General features: G+C 37.8%; 1 protein-coding gene across 1 annotated transcript; it reads left to right on the plus strand.

The window, feature by feature from the left end:
• The first annotated feature begins 22,175 nt into the window (after window positions 1–22,175).
• On the plus strand, window positions 22,176–23,819 carry LOC110866789 (remorin 4.1). Its single transcript, XM_022115940.2, has 2 exons — window positions 22,176–22,906; window positions 23,359–23,819. Exons 1-2 carry the CDS (start codon window positions 22,280–22,282, stop codon window positions 23,548–23,550), a joined length of 819 nt encoding a protein of 272 aa, XP_021971632.1. The 5' UTR covers window positions 22,176–22,279; the 3' UTR covers window positions 23,551–23,819.
• The last annotated feature ends 372 nt before the right edge of the window (window positions 23,820–24,191 follow it).

Genomic DNA, 24,191 nt, shown 5'->3' on the forward strand with positions numbered 1-24,191 from the left:
GGGGTTAGTCCTAATGCCTCCATCATTTACTTACTTGGGCTTAAATTGGTAAGGACCGGGAATGTATCGTCGTGGCAAGTTCTAGAGTTGTAAGAAACCAAGCGGCTATTCACACAAGAAACGAAAAATGAGCATTTAATCTAAAGATGTGTATTTGTATGCTCAATAAAGGCTCAAAACTCACTTATTGTGGGAATGGGTTTATAATGTGATCAAGTATATATAATTAAATTTTAACTAGATTTGTCATGCCTTTTCATAATTTTCTTATGTTGGTTCTTTTTATCACGACGCTATCGGTTGTAAATTTGTAAAAATATAACCTTTTTAGAACTTGTTATTCCCAAATTAAACCAAGACAAGTAAAAAAAAAACGAAAAGTTTTTGAAAAAATTTGGGGTGATTAGCGGTTCCAATAGAGTTTTGTGTAAGGCTTGTTAATAGGACTTGCAAAATTCAAGGTTTTAGCATCCCCCCACACTTCAATTACACATTGTCCTCAATGTGTCCCAAAAATAAGTTTTTCGGTTGATTAAAATGTGTAAAAGTGGGTGAAAAACAAGATTTTATGGTACTGGGTAGCTGAACACGGGGTGGTGTTGGCTGAGCACGGCCCCATGTCCAGACTGCCAGTACCAAAAGTAAACAGAAGGCTGGGCACGGGGGCGTGTTCAGTGAGCACGGCCCCGTGTCCAGGTACCTGAACTGGGCATTTCTGCAGATTTTTGGGCACGGGGGCGTGTTGGGTTGAGCACGACCCCGTGCTGAACTTGCTGCAATGAAGAAAAATCGTCGGAAGGCTTTGTTTTTATGTATGGGGTGTTGGTTCAAGCTTCCCTTAGCATCCTTCACCATCCCGAGTGTGTTTTATTCCTGAAAATTAAAAACTAAACTAGAAAACATAAAAGTTAATCTAAACTAAACTACGGATAGTTCCGCGGAATGCCTCCATGGTGCGCCACGTTTATAAGGGTCCTTGGCTAGACCCTCCTTATCGGGTGGTTCTGGCTCATCTTCAATTAGGGGGTCATTATTGCCAAAAGGATATTTCATTGAACGCTCAAGATCTATGCTCCTTTTGAATGCCCCTAATTGAAGAGGTAGATTGTTGAACTTCCGGTTTTTCGAAGCTTCATGAGTTTCCACAAAAGGTTTTCCCAAGACTAGAGGAGCGTCATCGAGGATGACAAAGTCGGTTGGAATAACCATTTGATTTGTTTGAACCAAGACATCCTCAACTACACCGATTGATTTTATTACCTTCCGATCGGATAGAAAAATGGGTATTTGAAGTGGAGCGAAATCACTAATACTTAATTTTTCAAAAAGGTAGTAAGGCATTATGTTAACACAAAGATCTTTATCAACGGTGATATTACTAATAAAGGAATTTTGAAAGAAACATGGAACCGGTGTAATGTTAATTTCAAAAGGGTCTTCTTTTATTAGCGAAGTTTGATCATTAGTCAACTTAACACTTACCATTTCTTTAATTTTAGTATTAGTGTTTAGCTCTTTTAAAAACTTAGCATGAGGGGTTACTAAACAATGATTTTCGAAAGTAGGTGACAAGAGATTAATTTTTTCTAAATTAGACTCTTCTTGTAATTTAACGTTATCGACCTCACCCCTTTCGTTGTTTAACTCATGTGTCGGTTTTTCACTTTCTTGTTCTTCCATTTTTACATTTTCAACTATCTCTACGTTATTATTACAATTTAATTCTTCTCTTGCGCGGGACTCCTCTTCCCTTGCGCGAGATTCTTTTATGCAACGTTCGATAGTTTTAATGTGTTCTAATATCCTATTGGTTACTTCGGTGAGAGAAAAAGAATTTGGATCCTCAAAGCTTGAATCCGGTTGTTCGATCCTTGGCTCCTCATAGTACTCATATGAAGTAGATGGTTCACACCATTGTTCTTCATTGTAAGTATATGATGGATAAGGGTCGAAACTTTGTTCTTCATAGTACTCATATGAGGTGGGTTGTTCACGCCATGGTTCCTCATAATGAGAGTATGAAGGTGGTGGCTCATATCTTGAATCTTCAAAGTATGAGTATGAAGGCTCATACCTTGGTTCATCAAAATATGAGTATGAGGGAGGAGGTTCATACCTTTGGTCTTCATAGGATGTGTATGAAGTTGATGGCTCGTACCTGGGCTCCTCATAATAGTTGTATGAATTGGATGGTTGATATGAAGTATTATATTGAACCGAGCGTGCGTTACGACAATTAGTGCAATAATTACCCCTATAATCATCCTCATCGTAGGTGTAGTTGTAACCTCTTGAGTATTGATCCATAAGAATCACTCAACAGACCACAACTGGGTCTCGGGACCAGAAAACAAAAATAAAGACGGAAACAGAAGCTGGACACGGCCCCGTGTTGGGTGAACACGGCCCCGTGTTCAGGGTCTGTATCTGGGCGTTTTAATTAAAGTTACTGGTCACGTTGGACACGGGGGCGTGTTCAGTGAGCACGACCCCGTGTTCAGACTCTGTATCTGGGTATCTAACTAAAAATATGCAGCACGGGGGCGTGTTCAGTGAGCACGGCCCCGTGTTCAGGCTACCGTAAATGCAAACTAAACTAAAATGCATAAAAATGTGCGCGCGTTTTGAAAAGGTTTTGAAAAACTGATTAGGCCGTCGATTTTAAGCTTTCTTAAAATCCTTGTGTCCCCGGCAACGGCGCCAAAAACTTGATGTGTGTTGGTGTGTATATAATTTAGATATATAATTAAGCCCTTTTTACACCTTTAGCCAAGTTTTAAATTTATAAAAACACGATATTCACTAACACTAAACACACATATGGGCAAGTGCACCCATTGTGGACGTAGTATAGTGTTGGTAAGATACCGAGGTCGTCCAAGGACACAAGAGCTTTTAATACCGGTTTATCCTCAACGTCTAATCAAATCAAAAAGTGAGAAAAATGTTTTTAAACTTAAGAAAATAAAAACTAACTAAATGCTGAAAAATAAAATAAAATAAAATAAAAACAGATAGACAAGATGAATCACTTGGATCCGACTCGTGTATTAGTATAACCTTTGATTATTTTCGCACTTTTGCACTTGTTTAAGAGATTATCTTAGTTATTGTAGTAGGCCCCTCTTTTGAAGGCGACGTTACCCTCAACCCAGTAGTTTGAGTCAGCAAGGATACAATCCTAAAGGGTCGGATTATTGAAAGATAACGAATTAAGTTATTAATGCAAATTGTGGTAGGCCCCGCTTTCGGCGGTGACGTTACCCTCGGCTAAGTAGTCTGAGTCAGCAAGGATACAGTCCTAAATAGCCGGGTTATGGTATTAATAGTAGTTAACTTATGAGGGGGTCAAAGAGTTTGGATCCCCGCCATCCAATACCTATGGGCATTGAAGGAGATCCTACTAAATTTGACCCAGGTCCCAAGCAGGACCTCTAAACGCTGAACAAGGGCAAGACCCTTACCAAACCGTTCCCTTAACCCCCGACCAGGTAGCCAACATACCTCCATATAGACCGTGGAGATATGAATGGTGAAAATCTTTTATTTTATATAGACAGTAAAATAATGCCAAGACACCACGGACAAACGATAAGGAAAGATCACCTTCAACATAAGCAACTAGTTATTAAAGTCATTAATACAAAACCAAATAAAAAGTGCAAAAGATTAAAAATAAAAAGTATTATACTAAACACTTGTCTTCACCAAGTGATGTAAGAGACTTAGGCAAACATGGCCTTGATTGTCAAGAACTCTTACGATCAATCTTGGATCCCGAGACGACTCACACACTCTACGATGGACAATGGATGATGGTGGTGGATGATGGTGTTATGGTGGTGGTGGGTGGTGGATGAAGTGTGAGAGAGGTGGTGTGCCAAGGGATGAGATGGAATGAAACCAAGCACTCCTATTTATAGGCTGAACAGAAGCCTGGGCACGGCCCCGTGTCCGCTGGACACGGCCCCGTGCCCGTCTGACACTCTCTCTCTTCATTAATTGTAATTCGCAATTACAATAAATGCACCCGCAGCACTCTGACCACGCCCCCGTGTCCGCTGGGCACGGCCCCGTGGTGGGCAATAGAAGCTTCTACCACTTTGTCTTTTGTGCCAGGGCTGACCATTCTAGACACTGCCCCGTGCTCGCTGAGCACGGCCCCGTGTTGAGCTGGACACGCCCCGTGTCCGCTGGACACAGCCCCGTGTTCAGCTTGGCACAGCCCCATGCTCAGCTCGGCACAGCCCCATGCTCAGCTTTCTTCTTGTTTTTGCTTTGGGAGATGCTGTCGAGGAGTCGGGCATGCCACGTTTCTTCCTTTTCTTTGTATTTATGTTGGATTTGGCTGCATTTTTGCTTCTTTTGTTCATTTAAGCTCTTTTAACCCTGAAAATACAAAAGGAAGACAAAAGCACACTTTTTCCAACATTAGTACTTAAAAATGGTTAGTTTTATGCCTCATTTGATGTAATTTATATGTTGCATTTTACACACATCACACAACTAAGTCATCACACAGATGAACGAAGCTACTTCAAGGAAAGGTCCTCGGCATTGGAGCGTGAAGGAAAGTGGCTAAAGAACAAATGCGGACGCGATTTCCAGTCATCATAAGAAATCTCATTGAACAACAAGCGGCCAAACAGCGGTAACAAGTCTGCTTATGACTTTGCTGCCCCACTTGTGAGACGTATAGAATAAACAATGGTGGGCATAACCATGCCTATGACCATGTTTATTTGACCATTATCCAGATTCAAATTGTTCGACCAAACACGGCCAACAATGACGCAAGTATCTCACATTGTTCGGCCAAACGTGGCCAACAATGCCAAGCAACGGGGTAACCGCAAAGGATGTGCGGTTACTTGAGAGCTAATGGGAAGAACATGAAGACCCCACGAAAACAGGGATCATCATTAGATGCCCAATCACTTCTGAAGACCACTCTCTTCTTCATTCACCATCTCAGAGGTTGGTTCGAAGTTTGTGGACATCTTCAGCCACGAGCTCAGAGGTTGGTTTGAAGTTTGTGGACACCCCCAGCAAGATCTCAGCGGTTGGTTCGACACACCAACAGGTGGCACCCAACCCTGATGACATCAGAAACAAAAAAAACCCTAGGCTAAGAATTTCGCATCAGACAAAACTTTCTCACCGGTACGGAAGAGGCGTCACATGACCCTACCGGATCTCCAGCTTAATTTACGAAGAACGAAGACCATCTACATGGCCTAGAATCTTCTCCAGACTCCAAACTACCTTCTAGACACCATAGTCCAGTACTCCTCCCACATGCAACTTGCATATGGCAGCAACACTTGACTGGGGGGACTTGAAGGGGTATGGTCCCAGATCTCGCGTCAGCACGACCGCGAGTGACCATTACCCTTATCAAAACCCCCACTAGCTAACAACTTACCTGTGTCCGTGCGGGCACGCGCGAACACAGCGGTCGAATCCAACCTGACCAATGATAGAAGAGGACTAACCTGGAATATGAGAACGATATAGCAATGCAGCCTGGCGCCGCAACTGGTGTATGAAAACGGAAGTGTTCATAAGCGATGCGGCCTAGCACCGCATCCAGTGAACACTTCTATCAATACAAGGGATTCGGATAACAGCAGCAGTCACCACAAGTGGCGATGCGGCCCAGCACCGCATCCCACAGTCTTCATCATAACGAGAATGCGGAAACGGGAGCAGTTACCGCAGGCAGCGATGCGGCGCGGCACCGCATCCTGCCCACGAGGCAAGTGGGACTGACATCGTAGAGCAAGTGGCACCAATGACAGTCGCCTGTCAGACCACACGTAAGCAGCAGACTAACACTGCAGTAAGACGTGGCTGCACCTCCGCAACCGATAGGTCTGAAACACCTGCATAAGGCCTGCACGTCGTCAGTCTGTCCCTTCAACTCCTCCTTCACTCCTCTGCTATAAATACCAACCCCAAACCAGGTTTGAGGTATCTCTTCACAACTCTACTACTACTATCACAGAGCACCCCCACTCCATCCTCCTTGTTACGAGTCACGGTTTGTTTCCTTGTGCAGGAGATCAACCAGCGGACGATCTAGCCAGCAATCCTCGGGAGGAAGGGATTAACCCTTCTTGACGAGACCAGTGAGTTAACCCTGCCCGGTTAACCAATGTTTCATCAATATGGAACTTGTTAAATGATGTTTAGAAACATGATTCAATAAGATTAGGAGGTGATTATGTTATACATGAAATAATCATCTTCTAGTTAAATATGAACTTGATAAAAATGATTTTCTTGAAATATAAGTAAACAAAGTAAGTTGATGATCATGTAAATCCTAGATTTACAAAAGACTTTTCTAAACAAACCAAGTTCAAGAATCAATTTTAAAAAATTATGACCTTTACTTGCACTTACACCATTTTTAGTGGTAAAATAAGTGTAAGAACACTTTAATTACAAGAAGAGTTCAAAAGATTAATTTTTATAAAAATTGTTTACAAGTTGTAAACACTTAACTCTTTCAAGAAAATGATTTTTTAAAGTAGTGAATACACTTTGGAAGGTAACTAAGGCCACTAAACGCTTTACCAAGTTACTACGCGTTTTTGTGATATATCAAGTTCATGATTAATATGAAACGCATATAGTTTTTGCTCTTGGTGATGTAAAATTGTTTAAGTATTGATTGTTGATTGATTTTGAAAAGAAAATGATATGCTTAATAGCATGGACACCTCCGTTTTTAGGGGAAACTATGGCGAAATTTTCTAAAAATCCCAAGACTTAGAAATTATTTTCTAACAAGTGTTTACAAATGTGTTTTAACTTTGTTTTTCGAAAGTAAACTTCGCCATGAGTTTTGTTACAAGATTCCAAAGTGTCGGAGGTGGGTTTTCGTAAATAAAAGCGGATAAAGTATATTTAGAATATGTATTTTATACTAAAACGCTTGTGTGAATATTTGTTTGATTTATAAACTAGTTATATTATTTTAGGGCAAAATAATATAACTTATCAAAACACCATTACCTTTATAACTCTAGAATAATACCAAAAATTACAAGGAATAAATATTTAAGTTACATACTTGGTATTGTGAAATCGAACGCAAAAACGTAACTTACGAAATATTCCGGAAAATACTTTTACGAATATATTTTTGGGTAAATATTATTTTGGATACAAAGAGTGAAAATATATTATTTTTGGGAAAAAATATATATTTTGGGAATAGATTATTTTCGACAAATAAGTTATTATATATTTTTCTAAAGTGGGACTTAGGAATATATAATGTCAAGACTTTAATCACAAAATACCCCCATCCTTGGGAAGGAAAATACGCATATAGAATTCTCGAGAAGTATGACTACGAAATAGTTGTCTAACTATTATTTCAAAACCTAATAATATAATTTAAAGTTAAAATAACTATTATTTTAGCAAATAATTATACTTGGAATGGAATAATACTGAAACACAAGAACGCGTAACTCAAAAACCCTCATACTAAGTAAAGGCACGACCCGTACGTCTAATAGACATTAGTACGCTATAGGTAGTCGTGTTTGCGGAGGAGACTTGGGTTACACAGACTGAAGACGCAATACAGTGAGTTCTTGTCCCCCTTTTCTTTTAACTGTTTTTAGTTTTATACTTCGGGGGTGAAATACATGTTACAATTATTACAGACGTTTATTACATGATATGATTAGCTTAAGGAGGGTTTACTACTTAGATCATGTGAATGAGTAGGGCGATTAAGGCCATCAATTCTCGTTGTAGGACCGAGGGGCATGAGTGATAGATCTATTTGGGTGTAGCGAGCCCCACCCCTGAGTCCGTTGAGTGGACCACGTGGTGACTATGTCTTACAGCCGGAAGCCCGGTACGAAATCTGCTAGGTTTGAGTCTTCCTGCATCACTTCACATATATCAATGGCCTTGCAAACCATTGGTGATCTCTTTTTTCTTTTTGCTACATACCAGGGACTACATACATACATACTTACAATGTTTCAAAGGCTTATACATACACACAAACGGACACATGAACTCACTCAACTTTTGTTGATGTTTTTCAAACTACATGTATTTCAGGGAATTTGTAAAGTGGATCAGGTGGGCATTGGAAGTTTTTATGCTGCGTTAAGAATAAAGATGTCATCCATGGTCTTTGAGTTTGGTTAGTGTGTCTTATTTCTAGACGAGACACGTCTTCCCAACCTTGGTGTTATTCATTAACGTTTTGACAAGTCTTTAATGAACTCATAATCAATTTGTAAGATTTGTAAAACTTGAATCTGAAGTCTATGTTTTAAAACGATTTTGTTATGTTTTACACTTATGTAATGGATGGCAAACCTATGGTTTTATCATATAGTTGATGTTATGATTGATTGCAATGATATTAAGAAAGTCACACCATAATCACGCTTCCGCAAAAGTCAGGGTGTGACAGCTTGGTATCAGAGCTTTGGTCGTAGCGAACTAGGATTCTTTCTCGAGTCTAGACTACGATCATTAGGGCTCTCACGAAAATGTTTTCACAAACATGTTTTCATTGCATACACAAAACGTCCAGATCCAGGGAACAAACATTTTTACAAACAAAAGGCACAATAACACATTTCAAAATTTATGTTTATAATTCAGTCTTAGAGACTGAGGGAAGGCTGGTCTTAGGGACCAGGGAGTCAGTCTTAGAGACTGGGGAAATCTGGTCTTAGAGACCAGGGATTTAGTCTTAGAGACTGGGAGGTTTAATCATAGAGACCAGGGATTTAGTCTTAGAGACTGGGAGGTTTGGTCTTAGAGACCAGGGATTTAGTCTTAGAGACTGGGAGGTTTGGTCATAGAGACCAGGGATTTAGTCTTAGAGACTGGGAGGTTTGGTCTTAGAGACCAGGGATTTAGTCTTAGAGACTTGGAGGTTTGGTCTTAGAGACCAGGGATTCAGTCTTAGAGACTGGGGAGGATCAGTCTTAGAGACTGAGGGAGGTTCAGTCTTAGAGACTGGGGAGGTTCAGCCATAGAGGCTGGGAAGGTTCAGTCTTAGAGGCTGGGGAGGTTCAGTCTAAGAGACTGGTTGGTTTAGTCTGGGAGGCTAGGTGGGTTAGTCTGGGAGACTGGGAAGGATAGAAAGTTTCATGAAGAATAATGTGAATACATGACTACATGATAAATTACTTTGTTTGCATACGCTAATGGTTAGTGATTACTATGGATATACGTGCTATGACTATTATGTACCGACACACATATCACCTTGATTAGAAAGCGAGCTGTCAAACATTGATAAACCTACGACCACCGCCACAGATAATGGGACTACATCTGTGCCGGAAATATTTTCGACAGACACTAAGAGAGTGATCCTGATATGCTGACCAAGGACGAGGGCAACTTTTAACAGACCACGCTACCAGATTGTGGCGATATTTTACCCTTGCTGATGGCTTCTCTGACAAGAATCCTCTTGTCACTCTTGTTTCTGTCCATGACCACTTCATCACTGGTCATCCCGATGGGGAATGCACCATGATTCCGATCCTCGACAATGCGCCTCCTGTGGACCTTTCTACTGAAGGTTGGCTACTCGACGAACAAGTTATGATGACGTTGGCATGTTTATTGATGGTCCTTCTGATGACGCCCATGATGATAGAAAATTAGACGAGAATATTGTTACTAATTTTACTTCTTGAGACCCCTGTTAACAAACTATCCTCTGATTCTAAGTATACACTCGATTTTAGACTCCTTTGAGTCTGTGACATCTGCAGCCTTACAGACGGCCGGATTTCAGCTTTCTACTACTGACACAGACGACGACGACATGACTGCTGCACTATCACCTGCTCGAGGCACGCACCGTTACTCGACCCAGAACCGCTCCTGGGCTAGCTTCTGGACCTTTTGGGCCAGCTTCATGATACACCTGCTAATCTTGTACCCTTACTTGATCATGACCCTGTTTCTTTTTGGTTTACCAGACATTGCATCCCTTATATCTGACCCAGTACCTGCACCTGACGATCTCCTTATTGGTTGAGACGTTTGTTTTTACACCCGCAACCGCTGATGTTGCTCCTTCTCTGCTATGGAGACCGACGTCCATTGCACTAGCATGCCTATCGCTTTCTCTTAGGACTTACCCACACCCCAGAAAGGTACTCCAGGTCGGCACCCACGTAACGATCCCTATTGCTACTGCAGCATTTTCTACGACCTCACAGGCCGCACCGTTTACTACATTCACCTCTACATCGCTAGACGAGCCATTTTGATGTTTCCTTTAATACAATATACTGCTTTTAGACCTTTACCATCCCTCCCTTTATGGAGGCTGCACACGGGATGAGTACACCTGTCACATCAGCCACATTTTGAGGTTACGAGTCGCAGAGTTTTGGAGCTTTGAGCTGACACCACGTCCTCCACCCTGTATATTGCCAGTATACTTTGATTCTCCATATTTATCAAAGATTCCTTTTGCACTCTCACCTGCTGCTATTACGCCTTTCCCAGGTTTTGATGCTCATTTCTTTACTATCAAGCGGCAGACCAGTTAATTACTTCGACGTATATACAAGCTCGAGGAGGAATTCAAGCATGTTAACAGCTTACTTTTCTTTCCTCCTCCACCTTAGTCACCGGTATAGTGGTTTCTGGATTATGCGGATTGCATTACATTTGGGCAAAGACACTAATAATAAGCCGGGATTGTGGAGAATTTTGGAGACCACATCTGACAACGTAATTTTGATACACTGATATACTTTTCGGACAAGGGTAGGGTGACCCTGAGTCCCTTTTGATGCGATACATTTTGTAAGGCAATGCAATTGTAGTCGGAGAATAATGAGGGTCCAATCATCATTAAACATGCAACGATACTTTGTGGCTAATAAACAATGAAGGCTCAGTCGCTATGTCTTCATTAAGCACGTTGTTGATCTATACGTGTGTGCTATAATTATAACACCACGTGCTTACTTGCTATGCTCTCATTTAACATAATTACCAAATTGCTTGATTATGCTATTGCTTGATTGATTGGTATGATAACCTATTATGTGTATGTACATATGACCACTAAACTACTAAATGCACTTCCTGAACAAATAAGACTTGACCTAACCAATCTTCTTCTTAGAAGATGTCGATACAAGGGAACATCGCTACCAACAACCCTCCGCCAACAACAGCGGCAGAACTACAAGAGCGCATCTCACAGGCCATTGCACAGCTCAAGGCCCTTCGCTCCGAACACAGCAAAGGCTGCACCTACAAGCAATTCTTAGACCACAAACCTCGAGAATTCGACGGCACCGGGGGTGCCTTAGCCTTCATGCGCTGGGTTGAGAAAACGGATTCTGTCTTACGATTGAGCAAATGTGCCCCAAAACATCAGGTCACGTACATAGCTGGACTATTTGTAGATGGGGCTCTGTCATGGTGGAACCTTCATGTTCAGACAATGGGCGAGATATTGCTCAAGGGCAGAAGTCCAGAAGTTGGAAACTGAACTGTGGAACTTGAAAATGGAAGGACTAAAGATAGCTGAATATGTGCAGAGATTTAACGATTTATCACAAGTTGCTACGCTCCTGGTGGGACCAGAGTTTAAGAGAATTGAACGTTTCATTGGGGAATTGGCACCTCAGATTCTAAGCCTGGTAACAACATCTAAACCTTCAACGATCACCGAGGCTATCAACACAAGCGTGGCGCTCACTGAAGAAGCGATTAGGGTAGGAAAATTTTCCAGTATGGAAAAGAAAGAGGAGACTCATGTAGAGTCAGCTGGAGATAACAAGTGAAAGCTCGCAAATTTCAAAAAGATTACTTGGGCGAGTAACAAGAAGAAGGCCAAAAAGGGAAAAGACTACATAGGTATCCTACCTAAGTGCGACAATTGTCTACGATATCATGTCGGGCGATGTAAATATGGAAAATGTGATAACTGTGGCAAGAGAGGGCATCCTAAAGATACTTGTAGGCAATATACTGAACATAGTAATGGGGGCCAAGATAGTAGCGAGAATCACGGAGGAAACAGCAACAACAACAATCATTAAGGCAGGACGAGTGACGAACGGAAACGTGCTCAAGGTTGCCTTAACTGTGGAAGCAAAAAGCATTTCAGAAAATATTGCCCTAAAAACAATCAGGCACAAGGATGAAAGCTCAACACCAGAGCTAGGGAGACACGCCGGGAATTCAAGCGTGGATATCGGTACGTCCCATATTACTCAATGTTATGCATCTGTGCTGCCAGATACTGTTGCAAATTTTCAGTTTCGCATCTCTAGAGTTTGAGGGTGTACTTGGTATAGTAGCAAGTAAGTTAGATAACCTGCACTCGATGGGACTAGCTAAGGGGAAGCTAGTGGAAGCCAACGTAGTAATTGGAAGCGGCAAGATAGAACCCGGAGAGCGTGAACCTACGCTCGATCTACTGCCAGTTGAATTGGGAAGCTTTGACAAGGTAATTGGAGGGATTGGTTGTTAAGTGATCGAGCGGAGATTGATATCGCATCCCGATGGCGAACGAAGGAACGATCGTGACTCATGAAGCAGGATACGCCGCTACAAATTACTAATTGCTGGAAGACATGAAAGTTGTTGCGTAAAGAATGTGTTGTTTTCTTGGCTCATGTCGGGGACAAGGGAGCCGAAGAACCAAAACTCGAAGATATTCCTTTGATGAGGAAATATTCTGAAGTCTTCCCCAAAGACTTGCCAGAATTATCTCCTCAACGATTAGTCGAATCTCGCATCGATTTAATTCCAGGCGTCGCGCCTGCAGTCAATGCACCCTAGCGACTTACACCTTCGGAGATGCAAGGATTGTCAGTATAACCTCGGTAGTTGATAGAGAAGGAAGTTAACAGACCAAGATTCCCGTTATGGGTAACCCCAGTTATGCTCGTCAAGAAGAAGGACGATGATTTTCAAGGTATCAACTACCAGGAGCCGAACGAGCTAACCCACGAGAGTCGGTGACTCTTGCTAAGGATTAACGAATTACTTATTTAACTAACTGTGAGGATCCAAATACTATTTCACGACTGATCGGTGACCGAGTGTCATTAGCTGTGAATTCAGGAATAAAGTATACCGGGGAAATTGTGGGACAATAATTTGTTTTTAAACATACACAAAAGTGGTGTTTCCTATACAATGCACAAAACAGATTTACACAGAATACGAAATCATGAGGATCTAGAAAACTTGTACTTAGGACCTTTGGGGACCCAGATCCAAACTCGTAAAGGTTGACACTTAGGAACCATATCTGTTAACTTAATCAAACACCATTAACCTGACATATATGCCATTTCAGTTAACAAAACAGGAAGTACTTAAATTTCTTTTGTTGAAATCTTCACTTTTTGCTTCTAGCGGGTAGATGTTTGCATCTCTACTCCCCTTGGTAGTTGCATCGCGTTAATCTTCTTCGCTGAGAGCGAACACGCATCTGTTTCGAATACTTGGTCATCTCTTCATTTTAGCAGATACTCATTGTTTCATTACTTGGGGACTTATATGTTACGCATGCACCATCTGCTACTCATGCGATTTCATTTCAAACGCTTCATTGAAGTTCAAATATTATGTTGCTAAATCTAATTACTGATTTGGGATTCGAATGACCTACATTATTGTAATTGTTGGCTCCTTTGCTATCAAGTCAACACACTCTCTTGAAATTTCTTTTATTGTAAGTTACATTCATGGTTTATTTTGTTACCATGCCAAGATACCTTTGATTGATACATACGTTCATTGTCGGGTTACGCTGAAACCAAGTTTAATTGCTTGAACTTATCCATTTCACATGATTGATTTGAGACGCTATATGATGTATTGGGAGCATCACATTCAAATATTCTTGTAAAAGTTCTTTTGTTTCGAGTCATAGTGGACTCGATTGACCTAGGACTCCACTAAATCGTTTGTCGGTTCCGACACCTTGTGGTGATACTTTCACAAAATTGAAGCTTGCGCTAAGTTGGTTACGCACCTCATACACGGATTTAATTGTTTATTTATTGACTTTCTCTAAATCCATTTTGTTTGTCACAACCAAAGCAGTCTCAACACCGTTTTGTGTTAAGGCAATGGTACATCGATTCATTTCATATCACAATGTACCTCATAGCGATACTTTCATTACTGGTCGAACGTCCTGCAGTAGTTATTGCTTTTTCATCAGAATCAGTGGTTCTTTGATGTTCCGCATTCAACTGAAAACTTTACGACATTGTGTAAATCATGTCTTCAGATTGTTTCGGTATACTTTTAATTGATTTCAAACACGGTGAACTTGTTCAGTCACCACTAAATTTGAATCTTCTCACTACGACACTTTGTGGTGTCATTGCGAAATTGTAGCTTGTGCTAATCATGGTCAACTGCTTCACACAAAACTACATATACTTTTGGCTTGTCATTTAAACAGTTCTGATGCAACTACGAATTAAGACAATTATACACCAGGTTCACTTGCACTTCATTCGGTGTATTTTCGCCATTCAAGACTGTCAACACACTGAACCTTACCACTTATTTATTCGGAAGTTGACAGATCATTTCCATGTTACTATCACATTTGAGTTGATGATTTTGAATTCATATAGTGGATACTATGGGTTGTGAAAACTTTTTTGCATATTGTGATCGATCGTGTGAGAATCCTATTAGTCAAAACTCCTCCTTTGTGGAACCCCTGTTAACTGGATTACACTAAACTATATGTCAACACGGCTTGTACCTATGACATCAAATGCTAAAAGCACATACCTTTTAACCATTGGATTCGTGTGTTATATATTCTTGGATTCACCTAATGTGAATAAGGTTTGATTCGGTTTGGTGAGTATCTACCTCGGTATTATTCATATACATACACGCATGACGTAACCATAAGGAGTTAAGGTAGTACAAATTTCGAGGATGAAATTTTCTTAACAGGGGGAGAATGTGACAACCGTCAAAATTGCATGCATCCGTACAATTAATTAACATTGATTTATGCTTATGACTGTGCTTAATTACAACTGATGACTTAAACTATTTTCTGATTTCTGTATCATACATACATGTGCATCACATTTCATACTGTCACACCATTTATTACACACAAACTTTAGTGACAAACTTGATGCACAAAGCACAGTTAGCCCAGTGAGCGAATAACTAAGAAATGTACTAACAGTGCCAGTACATAGACAGACAATGTTTTGAGGCCAGTATAAGCTAGAGACAAGGTACTACACTAGTATGGAGTGTAGGGAAGTAAGGACCATAAAACTGCGTCACTAGGTGATAGTTTAAGTGCCGGAAAGTGCCTAAAACTCACTAATAATGCTGAATTCTGCATTATTTATAAAAAAATCAGCATTTTATCATGCTAGTAATGTGCAAAAATATGGCAAAATGGTCCAGTATACTTTCCTAAGTATTGGGAATTAAATGTGACACAAAAAGGTACATAAATGACACTATAGGGAATAACTTAACACTTTAACGGAACGGTATCTAACCGAACAACCGGACATTTCCCGGAACACCAAAATTTTGCCAGAAACATTGTTTAATTATTTCTTGGCTAGTTATGATCCCCGAACACCATAACACCCACTAAAATATCCACTAACTAACATATGAAATCATATACTTGGATTTGAACTAACATTTACCAACTTATCATCAAAATGTTACAATTAACCCCCCCATACCCATTTACGGTCCAAGGGACCCACAAAAATCCCCACCATACTTCAAAGATTTTCCAATTTCATCTCTATTGAATTTGAATATCATATGAGATCGAGTATGGAATTTTGTTTACTCAAGTCCATATTTTATTTGATTGTTGCTTGATTTCTTGGATATAATCTTGAGTGAAAGAGATTATAAGTATGGCCTAAGGGATTCACTTGAGATCTTCATCATTCCTTCACAAGTTCACACTCCATCTCCCTCATCTCTCCCTCTCCCTCTCCCTCTCGGCTCACCATAACCGCCACCACCACTACCTTATCACCACCATATTCATCCATTTTCAAGACTTATTCAAGTATTAGAAGGTGCCTTGTGGAGGTGGAAGCTTGAAGAACTTGAAGGAACTTCATTACTTGCTTTTTCACACCACTTTTCATCATCTTTTTCACTAGAGTTCTTCCCTAGCCTTTGAGCTAGTTGTAAGTCCTTGTTTAACCTTTGTTTACTTCTATTTTGAGTAGTTAAAAGATGTAGTATGATGAAAATCACAAGAACACTAAAAGGTTTAAACAAGAAACATGAACATAAAGCTTTACATAAAGATGAAACATAATGAAATATTGTTAGTAGGATGTTGTTGTGATTATGTTGTTAATTTCTTATTGATTCTTGGTTATGTGATGTTAATCACCATATGGAACTTGTTAAATGATGTTTAGAAACATGATTCAACAAGATTAGGAGGTGATTATGTGATACATGAAATAATCATCTTCTAGTTAAATATGAACTTGATAAAAATGATTTTCTTGAAATATAAGTAAACAAAGTAAGTTGATGATCATGTAAATCCTAGATTTATAAAAGACTTTTCTAAACAAACCAAGTTCAAGAATCGATTTTAAAAAGATCATGACCTTTACTTGCACTTACACCATTTTTAGTGGTAAAATAAGTGTAAGAACACTTTAATTACAAGAAGAGTTCAAAAGATTAATTTTTGTAAAAATTGTTTACATGTTGTAAACACTTAACTCTTTCAAGAAAATGATTTTTAAAGTAGTGAATACACTTTGGAAGGTAACTAAGGCCACTAAACGCTTTACCAAGTTACTACGCCTTTTTGTGATATATCAAGTTCATGATTAATATGAAACGCATATAGTTTTTGCTCTTGGTGATGTAAAATTGTTTAAGTATTGATTGTTGATTGATTTTGAAAAGAAAATGATATGCTTAATAGCATGGACACCTCCGTTTTTAGGGGAAACTATGGCGAAATTTTCTAAAAATCCCAAGACTTAGAAATTATTTTCTAACAAGTGTTTACAAATGTGTTTTAACTTTGTTTTTCGAAAGTAAACTTCGCCATGAGTTTTGTTACAAAATTCCAAAGTGTCGGAGGTGGGTTTTCGTAAATAAAAGCGGATAAAGTATATTTAGAATATGTATTTTATACTAAAACGCTTGTGTGAATATTTGTTTGATTTGTAAACTAGTTATATTATTTTAGGGCAAAATAATATAACTTATCAAAACACCATTACCTTTATAACTCTAGAATAATACCAAAAATTACAAGGAATAAATATTTAAGTTACATACTTGGTATTGTGAAATCGAACGCAAAAACGTAACTTACGAAATATTCCGGAAAATACTTTTACGAATATATTTTTGGGGAAATATTATTTTGGATACAAAGAGTGAAAATATATTATTTTTGGGAAAAATATATATTTTGGGAATACATTATTTTCGACAAATAAGTTATTATATATTTTTCTAAAGTGGGACTTAGGAATATATAATGTCAAGATTTTAATCACAAAATACCCCCATCCTTGGGAAGGAAAATACGCATATAGAATTCTCGAGAAGTATGACTACGAAATAGTTGTCTAACTATTATTTCAAAACCTAATAATATAATTTAAAGTTAAAATAACTATTATTTTAGCAAATAATTATACTTGGAATGGAATAATACTGAAACACAAGAACGCGTAACTCAAAAACCCTCATACTAAGTAAAGGCACGACCCGTACGTCTAATAGACATTAGTACGCTATAGGTAGTCGTGTTTGCGGAGGAGACTTCAGTTACACAGACTGAAGACGCAATACAGTGAGTTCTTGTCCCTCTTTTCTTTTAACTGTTTTTAGTTTTATACTTCGGGGGTGAAATACATGTTACAATTATTACAGACGTTTATTACATGATATGATTAGCTTAAGGAGGGTTTACTACTTAGATCATGTGAATGAGTAGGGCGATTAAGGCCATCAATCCTCGTTGTAGGACCGAGGGCCATGAGTGATAGATCTATTTGGGTGTAGCGAGCCCCACCCCTGAGTCCGCTGAGTGGACCACGTGGTGACTATGTCTTACAGCCGGAAGCCCGGTACGAAATCTGCGAGGTTTGAGTCTTCCTGCATCACTTCGCACATATCAATGGCCTTGCAAACCATTGGTGATCTCTTTTTCCTTATTGCTACATACCAGGGACTTAAATACATACATACTTACAATGTTTCAAAGGCTTATACATACACACAAACGAACACATGAACTCGCTCAACTTTTGTTTATGTTTTTCAAGCTACATGTATTTCAGGGAATTTGTAAAGTGGATCTGGCGGGCGTTGGAAGTTTTTATGCTGCGTTAAGAATAAAGATGTCATCCATGGTATTTGAGTTTGGTTAATGTGTCTTATTCCTGGACGAGACTCGTCTTCCAAACCTTGGTGTTATTCATTAACATTTTGACAAGTCTTTAATGAACTCATAATCAATTTAAAAGATTTGTAAAACTTGAATCTGAAGTCTATGTTTTAAAACGATTTTGTTATGTTTTACACTTATGTAATGGATGGCAAACCTATGGTTTTATCATATAGTTGATGTTATGATTGATTGCAATGATATTAAGAAAGTCACACCATAATCACGCTTCCGCAAAAGTCAGGGTGTGACAAAAGCAATGATTTTGGGGAAAGAGTATGCAGAACACTAAATATTGCGAGAACGCGCAGAACAAAATGAATCACTCATTTTTTCAATCCTAAAAACCTAAAAAGTAAATGAAAATGTTATAAATGTAAGATTTATTGTTTCTCACGCTATAACTTAAAACAAAATATAAAAAAACTTCAGTTTTTAAATAACCTACACACATGTAGGTTATGTGTAGGCTAAATTACCTACATGTTTGTAGACTATGTGTAGGGAAAAATATATGATTTTTTATGTATATATAATGCACATATGAATGTAAGAAACATAAAATTTAAGAAGTATGAACCTTAAATCCCAAAATTTAGTGATTTAGAGTTGTTCGTTTTGTTCTCGCAATAATTAGTGTTCTGTAATGATCCTTATCATATATATATATATATATATATATATATATATATATCAATTTAAACATCCAAGATTGAATTGTTATTCATCAAACCAGTCAAATCATAGTTATTTCGGCATGACCGACCCACCTAAGGGTGTACGAGGTGGGTGTGGGGAGTGGTAATTGAGTGAGCTCCTCGCGCGGACATACCACCGCTAACCCTTGTTTAAGTGGGGTGATTGAGTGGATTGCTGGGAGTAGTCACCATATGCAAGGGAAGAGGAGAGAGAGAGGGTTAATGGTAGGCACCACCCTTTTTCAACCAATCACACACCCCTTTTATGTTTGAGTGCAAAAACAGGAGTGAAGAAAGGAGTTGATATAGCATGAGGTGAGTGGCTAGATAAAGAACTTACCACTCCCCATGCCAAAAGCACCCCTTAGGCTAAAGGGTGTGGGGGTCATGGTTGGGACATGATTTGTCACAAAGAAACATGAATTTAAGGCTACATCACTCCCTTACATGATTCACAATGGCTTTCATGGATTAAACCATGGCAACCATGGTCATCTTTTCCATTTTTCAAGAAATCATTTTCTTTTTCTTTAGACAAAGATAAATTAAAATAAATAAGGGGATAATGGTTTGGGTTATGACAACACTTTTAGGGTATTGGTTTTGGATGATGAATTAGAGATTTGTGATATGACACTGACGTAAAGGGTTATAGTGGTCATGAGAGTCATCACCACACCGTATAGCCTTACACCTAACCCAAAGGGTTTAACTTGTCATTCCTCCAAACCGTGTTTATGGATTCTTTCCATATTTTTTTATTGAAGCCGATCAAAATCATACCGTAAATATGAATATGTTCCGAAATTTCAAACAACTAATAATTTACTTCTTTTTCCTGCAAATTTTATTTGATGATGTGTAAATTACTAGTTTAGTCCATGTCAACCTCGACGTGCTAACTGTTACGAATCAACGTTGGTAACAAATCTCTCTCTGCCACGTTGGTATATCTAGTGTTTTCTAGTTGATGTGTCCCACGTATCCATGGTTTTATTAAGTGTAAGACCCACTAAACTAACTATTTATTTGCCGACAAAAACAAAAACAATTATCATAACGTAGAATATTATAAATACTTTATTGTTTTTTATGATTAAGTAGTATTAAGCCCCGCATGTTGCGGTGGGGGCGTAAAACCATAATAAATAGCACAAATGCCACATCATCGTCAGCAACAATCAACACTGAAGTTGCGGCGTTTTAATGTGAAGAATTTAGACCGAAACGTAAAACATAGAAAGTAATAACTAAGACGATTTAAGACTCCCATGTCGCGACGAACCTGTCAAATGGAAAAAAATTAGACGACATAAAAACGTTGAACCACACATGCATGTTGTGTTATGTTTACTCGCAAAATTTAGAATAAAACGTAAAAACGTTGAACCATACACGCACGTTGAGCCGTGTTAACTCGCAAAATTTAAAACGAAACGTAAAACAAAAATTTGCGAAATATGAAAAGTATAGGGGACCAAAGCTGAAAGTAAAAAAGTTTGAGATTAAATTGAAAAATTTGAAACTTTTGGGTTAAAAGTAAATAGCAAGATAGTTTGGACTAAAAGTGTAATATGATTTTTTTTTTAAACCCCTTAAGCATGTGTTACAACATCTCTATGCATCAAATTGTTGCTTATTTATAGTATTTAAATTAAATTTAAATTAAATTAAATGAACAAAAGCAATTGTAAATTTATACTCATATATGTTTAAACTTGAGAATTTAATTACTTCTTATTAACCTACAAAATATATCACACAATTAGTCAATTATTGTAAAACTAAATGAAAGTTACATAATTAGAAATAATACCATATAAACAAGCCTCTAGATATAAATCTAGTGATGTTTGTGCTATATATGTACTAGATTACATAAAAGGTTAAATGATTTTATATTATTGTTATGTTATTTGCATCACATTGTTCCTCTATATTAGTTAGACAAAATCTATAATATATAATCTAAAACGATAACATAAATTGTTATGTAATTTGCTATCTAATTCTTTATTTTTAGCGTGTGGGTTTGGATTAGCCATGAATGGTAAACTAGATGTTAATATGAGTTTAGTATTTTCTGATTTTCTCTCTAATTTATTCTATATAAATTTAGTATTTTCTTATTTTCCCTCTCATTTATTCTATATAAACTTTTAACGAATCTTAGGATATAGAAATTAGAAATTTAAAAATGGTTTATACATAATAAAAGAAAGATGCCAACTTCAACTGAAACTCTCCTTTTCTATTTTGAAAATGTCAATTCACATATAAAATCAATTTTCAAAAGTTGCTAGCGAGTTAAAATTAATTAAGAGTTGAAATGCATAACTTATAACTTATAAGCATGGTTCAAGAATGAATTCATACATGGTGTATGAAAGTGTTCATATGTCGTTGAAACTGATCAGATCATTTTGTCGATTTTCATAATTGTAATTCACGATTTAGCCCTGGAATTTCAACAAAACCTGTCAAACTAGACCTTAAGCATCCTAACATAGTATCATCTTTTCGTGTTGACTAGAAGTTTTGTAAGTAGAAAACTTATATTTTAAGCTAAAACAATTTAAAAATCTTAGATATTTTAAGAGCTTACACAAGATTTTAGCTCATTTGACTGTTTTAATTATTTTAATATGTTTCTCTTACTATAGTGTTACATGTTTAATCGTTGTCAATTAGGTATAACTTAATTAAGTTAACTTTCTTTTATATAGTCTAGCAAAATATATTAAACTTCTGAAAAAAAAATCACAAATTATATAATAAGTAAATTGTCAAAATCGTCCCTGAGGTTTGACCGTATTTGTTAGTTTCATCCAAAAAAAACTTTTTATACTATGTATATGATTTTTTTCAAAGATTTTTTTTTCACAAATTAAATTTAATTCTATTTTATTAAATTTAAGTATATAAATGATTTTTTTCAAAGATATTTTTTGGTTTCAGTTGGTTAACAAATATATGTTGTGTCAATTTACACTCCATGCAAGTCATCTCTATATTTCCTTAACTAACCCCAACACTAATTATATCATCAAGCATACTTATGTCTTAAAGTTCAAACCCTTCTCTCTCCTTCCAAACTCATTTTTTATATCTTCCATAAAGACAAAACATGTTTAATGATCAAATTCCTTCTTCTACACATCAAGATCAAGATGATGATGGTGATGATCATGATCATGAAAGCATAAGAGAAATACATGCTCTAACCTCACCACATCCACCACCACCACCCTATCGCCACCGTTCGGACACCACCAGCCACCGGTCTTCATCTCTTTCAGTAGCCAGCACCGAAAGCGAAAACTTCACCACCATGAGCCGAGAATTTAACGCGCTAGTTCTAGCTGGAACACGCATAACCGGAAGTGAAACAAGTGAGGTGCCAAATGGTATGAACAACAACACCAACAATGGAAGTTCAAGTAGTAACTTAGACAGAATTGGGGAGGATGATGTGACGGATAATAATCCGTTGGCAATCGTGCAGGATAATAATCCTATCCTGTCACCCCCCAGACGCGGTGACAGTAGGGTTTTCATCACTGCTGATGGAAACCCTAGTGACACTGTGTCAGTCCAATCAGTGAAGAGAGAGGAGGTCGAGTCGAAGATTTCAGCTTGGCAAAACGCTAAGATTGCTAAGATTAATAACCGGTTTAAGCGTGAAGACGCAATCATTAACGGGTGGGAGAATGAACAAGTTCAAAAATCTAGTTCATGGATGAATAAAATAGAGGTACGTTTTTTTTATAAAAAGTTACTAAATTTAGTAATTATTCATTATTGTTCATATGTTCTTTGAATACTTTTTATGTACATGGGTGTTTGTTTATCTTTATGCAAGATGCCAAGATCCTATATGCGCCTAAGGTATGATTTTGTAACGAATGTAAATAATATACCAATATATTTTTGTAGAAACATGTTAAAATAGTTGGGTTAACTATATATTTTTGTAGAAACATGTTAAAAGAGTTGGGTTAACTTTATTAGATTGTAGTGAAGTATAAAATGTGTAAAAACACTAAATTGCATTTAGAATACACCAAATTATGTAGAGGAAACTAGAGGCAAAACTTTAATTCTGTATTATGTATGTTGGATGGTTGAAAGAATTTATTGGTTATTATAAAAACTTTGATAGTTCTGGTAAAATGTAAATTGTAACATATATTTGCAATCATGTAGAGGAAATTAGAGGAAAAACGAGCACACGCAATGGAGAAGATGCAAAACGACATAGCAAAGGCTCGTAGGAAAGCAGAAGAAAGGCGAGCCACATCCGAGGCCAAGAGAGGGACCAAAGTCGCTAGGGTCTTGGAAGTGGCTAACTTGATGAGGGCCATTGGTCGAGCTCCTTCGAAGCGATCCTTCTTTTAAGTTTTGTCGCTACCATTATTAAAAGTATCAAATCCTCCCTACACAATTAGGGGTTTGAATAATAAGCACCCCAATGATGTAGAGGATCCTTTTAAAAATGCTAGGCTTACTTTGGAGGTGCAATGTATGTTTTGATACACAAAGGCATGGACGGTGAGTATTTAAAGCGATGAAGAAATTGCAAGGTTTGTAAGAGTATATTGTATATTTTTGGTTTTACATAATGGTTGGATACTTTCAATACAATACATATTTGATTTAAGGTTTTATACTGCTAGCAACTTAGTATATTTGATTAAAGGTTTTATATAAACCACTATGTTGTTCAGTTAATTAGTGTCAAATGGTCTTTTCACTATAACAAGTTTTTTTTTTTCACTAGAAATCATTTATTCTTTAGATGGTTACTTATAATACACATATAATGTGACAATTGTCACACATTTGAATATAATTCATCGGGTTTGTTTGGTGAAGAGCCGAATTGATTATATGTATGTATCTTTACTTTTGTCGTAAATGATACATGTATCTATAATTCTATTTTGTATATACATTAAGTTTGCGATTATGTGTTACTATGAAGATAGATCTTGTTTGAGAGATGATGATGTGGATTACACATTGCTTAAAAGTTGTGC

The sequence above is a fragment of the Helianthus annuus genome, chromosome 1 (genome assembly GCF_002127325.2).
Source record: "Helianthus annuus cultivar XRQ/B chromosome 1, HanXRQr2.0-SUNRISE, whole genome shotgun sequence".
NCBI classification, from domain to species: domain Eukaryota; kingdom Viridiplantae; phylum Streptophyta; class Magnoliopsida; order Asterales; family Asteraceae; genus Helianthus; species Helianthus annuus.

Coding starts and splice junctions, on each gene's coding strand:
- LOC110866789 (XM_022115940.2), top strand. CDS start 22,280: ATGTTTAATGATCAAATTCCTTCTTCTACACATCAAGATCAAGATGAT. Junction 22,907..23,358: donor CATGGATGAATAAAATAGAG/GTACGTTTTTTT, acceptor GCAATCATGTAG/AGGAAATTAGAGGAAAAACG.